The sequence below is a fragment of the Gekko japonicus genome, unplaced genomic scaffold (genome assembly GCF_001447785.1).
Source record: "Gekko japonicus isolate JY-2015 unplaced genomic scaffold, Gekko_japonicus_V1.1 scaffold32, whole genome shotgun sequence".
Classification (NCBI taxonomy): Eukaryota; Metazoa; Chordata; class Lepidosauria; order Squamata; family Gekkonidae; genus Gekko; species Gekko japonicus.
This window is the reverse complement of record NW_015167527.1, coordinates 25,018-32,794: the sequence shown is the minus strand read 5'-3', so window position 1 is coordinate 32,794 and position 7,777 is coordinate 25,018. Positions and strand designations below refer to the sequence as shown.

At 42.4% G+C, this 7,777-nt stretch overlaps 1 protein-coding gene across 1 annotated transcript in view; it reads left to right on the top strand.

Moving 5' to 3' along the window:
• The window catches only part of SUSD6 (sushi domain containing 6), a 94,417-nt gene extending 90,084 nt beyond the window's left edge, over positions 1–4,333 (top strand). The window contains exon 6 of the mRNA XM_015413291.1: positions 2,314–4,333. Coding sequence (XP_015268777.1) covers positions 2,314–2,339 — 26 coding nt within the window. The 3' untranslated portion in view covers positions 2,340–4,333. The remainder of the gene's footprint in view (positions 1–2,313) is intronic.
• Positions 4,334–7,777: the final 3,444 nt, after the last annotated feature.

Genomic DNA, 7,777 nt, shown 5'->3' with positions numbered 1-7,777 from the left:
GGGGTGGACGGGGGTGGAGGAGATGGGAGAACCGGCGGGATAGGGGGGGAACTTACCTCCTCCTGCTGCTTCCTCCTCTTCCTCATAGTTGTGGAGTTCCCCCTCTCCCGTGAGTATCGCGGGTCCCCCCCCTTGTGCTTTCTAAGGCCCATTTGACTTCGCATTCCAGGATGTCTGGCTCAAGGTCAGTGATTACACCATCTTGTTTGTCAAGGACATTGAGGTCCTTCTTGTATAGTTCTTCTGTGTATTCTTGCCATCTTTTCTAATCTGCTTCTGTTAGGTCCCTACCATTTTTGTCCTTTATCGTGGCTAGCTTTGCATGGAACGCTCCCTTGATTTCTCCAAATTTCTTGTTGGTAAACAAAGTTTTATTATTTTCCAGTCATAGGTATTCCACATTTATCCATTAAAACTTTTCTTTCAAGCATACATAAACAATTACTTACCCTATAACCCATACTCCATCCCCCCTCCTGTGGCTTCCCGCAATGCTTTCACCCCCTTCCCCTTACTTGAAGAGATCTCTAGACCTTCCCATTCTATTGTTTTCCTCTATTACTTTGCATTGTTCATTCAGGAAAGCCTCCTTATCTCTCCTTGCTGTTCTCTGGAAATCTGCATTCAGTTGGGTAAATCTTTACTTTTCACCTTTGCCTTTGGCTTTCCTCCTTTCCTCTGCTATTTGTAAAGCTTCATCAGACACCTACTTTGCTTTCTTGCATTTCTTTTTCTTTGGGATGGTGGTGATTGCTATCCACTACAACCTCACAATCCTTTTCCCTCTCAGTCTCAGCAAGTTCAGACCCTATTAGCCTATACTTGAATTTGGGATTTTTTGCCCCAATGTGCATCACCTTACACTTACCAACATTGAACTTCATTTGCCACATTGTCACCCACTCACCCAGTTTATGGAGGTCCTCTTGGAGCTTTTCACAGTCAGCCTTGATTTTCACCATCCTGAATAATTTGATGCCATCTGCAAACTTGGCCACTACACTACTCACCCCTATTTCCAGATCATTTATGAATAAATTAAATAGTACCAGCCCCGATACCGATCCTTGTGGGACCCCACTACTTACTTCCCTCCATTGTGAGAACTGTCCTTTTCTCTTTCCTCCAACAACAATGTAGCCTCCCAAAGTAGGTTGTAGAATGGGGTAACCTGTGTGTAGAATCTCTAGTGGAAAATATTCATGCTTGTTAACATTTAGCAAAGTGATAGTAGTGTCAACAAATGGCAGAATTTCTAATTTTTCCTTAATAGCTGCAAAGGACTCCGGTCTGTCCCTCCCTTTCTAAACTTCTTGCCTTCCTCCAGGAAGTTCAGGCTGTGCTTTTCCTTAACAATTCCTTATTGGAGAATGTTATAGGGGAAGGAGACCCCATTTCGTATTTTTGCAAGCTCTGAGCTACCTGACAGCTTGAAGAAAGTAGGTTACTGCTTCATAGTGAGAGGTAGAAACTAGTTTTTGGACCAAGGTGAACGAATAAGTTTTAGTAAATTTCACTGTCTTCAGTAGGCTTACTTACAAGTAAGACCATATAGGATTGAAGCCCATTTAGTGCCAGTTTTTACTAACTTTTGTTTGTTCAGTGCAATTTACTCCCAAGTAATGGTAGTCTTTTAAGTGCCATGGGGCACTTTGGGTGGTTTCTGCTGATATCAAGCTAATCTCGATGCTGCTTATTCAATATTTTTCTCTTAATGTCTAATTCTTTATTCCATTAAAATCAAAGGGAAAATTTTCATTGACCTATAAGGCTGCATCCCAGATGGCTACAGTAGAAGGCTCGGATGTCTCACAGGAGGCAGTAATTTCTCCTTGGGGCATAAAATGCCACCTCAGGTGATCTGAGGCACTGCAGCTGCCATTGTAAAACTGCGGGGGGCGGGGGGGCCTCCTTCAGCAGGTTAGTCCCATGAAAATCAATGGCATTTCCCCCTTTGACTTAAATCGGATAATGGAGTGCTGTGGTTGAAATAGGAAATGGGGGTGGGGAAGATGATGGGGGCTCCAGGCCCCAGGGCATGCCTTCGGAGGCCCTATGTGTGATGTATGTTGGGTTCCTCAAGCTTTAGTTGCTTGTCGATCTGTGAAGACCCTTCAAGACTTTGTTATGGACAGAGTTACAGAAAAGCTGATGATGATTTGAAAGTATGGACCTTGTTAAATCATGGGATAGGCTGGCTTTACAGATGATCCAAATATACATTGAGTCTGTGCTATGTGGTGTTTGGAAATTTGAAGACAAAACATGCAATATAGTTTTTAACGTGTATTTTTTTTCCTTCCTCCTTAACAGATATTCCATTGTTGAAAGAAGCCTGAGGTCTGCTGCATTTATCTAGCCTTTTCTCTCCATTTCTCCTCGCCTCCTTGGGATGGTGAGCACTCAGTGCTAGCTTCCCCCACTCTCCCGTGCTATGCTCCGAAAACCTCCAAGCAAACACTCCTTAGCTGAAGATCCAAAGGATGCCACCAGGATGCCTCCTCGATGCACCAGTGGGGGTGTGTGCAGGGTGCCAGCCTTCCTCCTCCCCAGTTCCATCCGCCGCAAAGGAAGGGGCGGGGTTCAGTGACTTGAGTGCCTGCTGCCTCTCCCTGTCCTCAGCCAGATGTTTGCGTGGTCTCTGGAGAGCTGCTATTTACTTGTGCCTTGCTCCTTCTCACACCGGCTTGTTGCAGCTTCTCACAGGCCTTACCAGCTTCTGAACTTCTGCCCAGAAAAGCAGAGGCCAAAAATTGCTTGCTGTGTTGGGTGCGGATAGTGTCCTTCCATTTATCTTATAGAAAGCAAGATGGAACTCCTGTGGATGGACTGAGAGGGAAGGGAGCCCAGAGGGGGAGTCTCACACACACACACACACAAACACACACACACACACACACTCACACTCTAGTTCTGGAGGTCTTTCAGAATTGTGTACCTACCATATAATATAGCTGCACATCAACATGTTAGGCATCCTGGGCTTGGTTAAAAGGCAATCACAACTGGCCAACTTAAGGGGGGGAGCCCCTTACTGACAAACTTAGGCTGCTACTTTTTCTTTATTTCCTAATGAGATGAGACTAGAGCATCCTTGCTGGAATGAAAATACCTGTACCTCTGCAAGTTTCCTTTTTTAAAAAAGTGCTTTGTTCATCCATGAAAACTCTGGGGCTGTCTCAATGTACAGAACTTGGAGCAATTTATCCTGCATAAAATATAGGAGCACCTGTGTAAGTAAGCTCATGTGGAGAACAGAATGAGTGCCCGTCTCTTAGAAGAGCCTCCCCATCAGCAATACTGTGGCAGAACCCTAGCTAATCCAAAGCCTTCCATCTTCCCACTCGTGTAGAGTCCCGTGAGTGCACTATGCTGCTGTGTGAGTTACATTCACTGCTATAACTGCACCTTTTGCTTCGACCCACCATAATGGGAAAGTCATTTCACACCATTACTTCTGTTGTTGCTTCTCATATATGTGGAGGCAATGCCAGGGCTTTTGAGGGTTTTTTCCAGTTTGGGTTTTTGTGTCTCCATATTCTATTAGAAAGCAAGTCAACAAGAAAAAAGATCTTGTGTGCTTGCAACTGGTGTGCCTGATTGCCTTGAATAAATTAGCTATAGTCTGCCTTAATAATTTGGAATGGAAAGAGCCATGCTGCTGCCTTGTCTGATGAAAGACCCACCTCACTCCCCTTTTTGCATTGCATGCTGATTCCACTTCCCTATGCAGGGAGCATGTTCGCTGACCATCTTCTCTTCTGACACAAACATGCTGTGCTCTTCTTCATCTGGCCTCGGTGGACAAATCAGTGCAGATTCTAGTGGTATTCAGGATTATGAATTCTCAGACTTCCTGAATTGACTTTTATGGCACCTGTAACCCTATCTAGCTCTTTGTGGCATGGCTGAGGTAGTCCTAAAGGACAGGATGCAGTGTCCAAATACCTAGCAATGGAATGTAACTTCATTCCAGTTGACACACCACTCTTCATTTGCATTTCTCATTCAGATGGGATGGTTCATAAATTGTTGTGGTACATTAACATCCTTGAAATTATATTTGGGAAGCTGAATCTGTAATATAGATTTTCTACCACTAGGCAGTTATTAGCACAACCCATCTATGTTCCATGTCGTTGGGAATTCCTGGACAACTTAAACATTAGTCAGATCTATGAAGCCATTCACTTTGACTTGGGCCCTAATTCTGGAATTGGTATATCAGCTGAACTGCTTGAAGAGTGGTTGGCATGGCATAGTGGTGAGCATGTCAGACTAGGGCCTGGGATTGACTGGATTTGAATACCCGCTCTGCCATGGAAGCTGACTAGGGGACCATCACAGTCTCTCAGCCTAAGGTGGAGGAGAGGAGGAGGATTTGGAAAGCCACTTTGGGTCCCAATCAGGGAGAAAAGCGGGATATAATTTAAAAAGAAAGAAATAAATCTTTTAAAAAATAGTTGAGACCTTGTGCGTTTCTAAGCAATTTGCCTTTTTAAAAATAAAACTGGATGTTTGAGGAATGGAAATATAGACCTTATCCTCTTCTAGCTAAGAATGTGAGAACCTTTCTTCTGTTTGTCTTATATTCTCTAGTTCTTAAGTGAATTTACAGAAGGCAGAGATGGCATCAGCTTCTGGGTACAAGGCTCAGGTTTCCTGTTCTTAATGCTTAGGCTAGAAGTAAGTGGAATATTTCATTAACTGTGTGGCGACTTTTTGAAGCATATGAGAACTACTGAATATGATGGACCATTCGTTGCGGGGCTGTTATGTGCCTAATAATTCAGGTAACCTCTTTCAGCCTTGTGTACAGAAAACCAGGTGCTACAAGCATCCTGTCTCTGTTGTCTCTGCAATTTGGAAAAAGGTGGTCTTTGGATTCTGTAGGCTGACCTTGACCCTTAAATGCTAGAAGAATACCTCTGAATGTCTCCCATGTTATGTTGGCCTTTCAATTAATCTAAAATGGTGGTCGATCATATGAAGCTGGCTTTATGCTCAGTCAGGCCATTGGTGCATCTAGCCCAGTACTGTCATCTTTAGACCAGACATGCCATATATTGCACCTGGTATCTTCTGCATGCAAAGCATGTCCACTGCCATTTAGCAGTAGACCCTCTGTTAATCAGCACATCTAGAAGAAAAAAACATGGTAGTTTTACAACCCTACCTCACGCCCCAACCCCCCCTCCCCAAAGCTCAATGCTTCCTTTCCGTGAATTGACTGTTCATTTTCCATGTGGTGACTTAACAGAGTGAGCAAGCAGCCACTTGGTCAACCGGTTGTATGTATTGCACTGCCAAAGGGTGAGAATCTAATAATTCTTCTTGTGCCAGAGAAATCTACGAAAGCAGAAGAATAAGATTCCCCTCACTCCTTAGTCAGGTAGCAATTGCCTTGCTTACCAAGTGTTTTCGTGAGCACAATGGTAAGTTACCACTTGGCAAATAGTTATCGGAATGCTCCACATTTATCCATTTTGTGTACAACACTAGTACTGCAGCAGTGTCTTCTGTAACAGCTGATGATGATGAAACGGGCACTGCAGGAGAGAATCTGTGAGGCACGAAGATCTAAAACTTGACACTTGAGAGTCTGTGCAAGTCAGAAGAGACAAGATTTTCATGTTCCCCCCTTTAGTATTCAGTTCTCAGCTTTGAAGTTAACATGTAAAATAAGTTAGGACAAGGGATAGGGGAAGAAGACTCTTTGAGGACCTTTGTTTCTTTTTTAAATTGCACATTTCTTTTAATATGATGATACATTTCTTCAAAAATATGAAAAAATACACAAAAACAAACCATGGGCGATGGGTAGCTGGAACATTCTAGATGTCTGGATGCAAGCTGCACCCACTGCACTCCTGACTAGGATCACTTCCCACCAAGCATCTTTAACTGTGCTCTCTTGAGACTTCCTGCACATCATTTATGGACAGGAGGTGTTGATGCATGTTATAAACCCCAAGAGATGATAGTATGGCTCAGCTGCTTGTAGCCCATTAAAAGTCTATATTACTCTTATCTTGTCCAATGTGTGCATAGATACCATGTGAGAATCATCCCTCAAATGCTGGGTGTAAAGATCACAAAACCTAGAGTTTGATTTGGTTTTTTGTAAGCTTTCTGTAGCAAGTCTTCATGGATGCTGGATATCACAATAAGTGACAATTTCTTGACACCAGTGACATAACATGTCAGAAGTACGACTGCTTTGTTACACAATAGTATTTAAAACTACTTTGGCATGTGGGGAGAGCATTCCCAAAGCCAGAGACACTCATAGTAATTGCAGTAAAGAAATAGCACGTACACAATTCATGTTGTCATTGTACAGTATCTAATTCCTGTTGGGGAGTGTGTCCACAGCAAAGGCTAATGGTTTTCATTGGTGATCCTTGCTGCTCAGTGTCAGGTGGAGTTGGCAGACCCCGGGAGCAGATAGCTTGAAGTGTACGTTATAGGATTGTTAGAGTTTTAATTGTCTTTCAGAGATGACATGCACCCACAGAGCACTCAGATTGTTCAGAGATACTAAATCTGGCAGAGTCTGGGCTAATTTGCATTTTTCCTGGAGCTGAGTGTAGTGACGCCATAAAATGTAAAGGGCTGTGATGTATCTGTAAGTATGCAGTGGATACCTGCCAAGATGCTGTGAACCACAGCAGCTCCCCAGCACTTATGTACTGCATGTACCAAGTGGGAGATGCAGTGTCTTCCCTTTACATGCTTTACATTGTTTACTGCAAACATGATGCCTTGTCAAAGCATGCATTAGCTTTCATTCTCTTACTGCTTTTGTAGTAGCACCACATACATGCCCATAAAGCGCCCTGCATACTAGAGTTCTTCTTGGGTATTTTTGTGTGAATCCTGCTTTAATCCAATTTGATTCATATTATGTATTGTTCTATGGACTTCTTTCAATGCTTTGTTCCTCCTTGTCTGGGTTTGTTTTGTTCTTAATTTTGAACGTGGCCAATTTTGTCATTTTACTACAGTTTCAGTGCTTGCTCCAAGGAGATGTGTGTGGAATAATTAGGCATTTCTCTGTGTTTTTAATATATATATATATATCTTGAGAGCCTGCTGTTGACTTCTTTCCTTTGGGTGAGCTAATGAGAGGGGTGGCTTTTGTTCTGCTGGAAATGTCATGGCTTGCTTTTTCCACCCTTTTGCTTCGAAGTTCATGCAGTCCAGAGCAGACCAAACATCCCATTGAAATACGTGCACACACAATTACACAATGGGTAGGCTGCTGGTAGCTAGAGATACAAATGCAAGGGGAGAACCTGGTTGCCTTCAGTGTTCTTTATTTGTTTGTAGTTTGAGTTGCACCACTTTGGAATTATTTGCAGAATGGTACTCTTATATATGTGGGATTTAAAAAATACATAATGCTGTGCAGGATGTCAATCAGTTTTATTTTGCTTTATTTTATATATACATATATATATATATATTTTCTGGTATCCTGTACATTGCAGTGGGTGTGAAGATAGTATTTTAATATTTGTATAAAGTTTAATTTAATTTCAATTGTTCTATGTATATAACTGCATTTCTAAATTAAAAAACATCTTTTGAAATGAATTGCCTGGGTATTTTATATATCTGTTAGAATATATGACTGTTCTATTCTGGAAATTCACAGTTGAATAATGGCCATTATCCAGAGATTTTAGAGCAGACGGTCGATCATGCTATTCTACAGGAATTGGCATCACTGGCTCCTATGGAGATTTCAAGGGTCAAGGAGACAAATCACTCT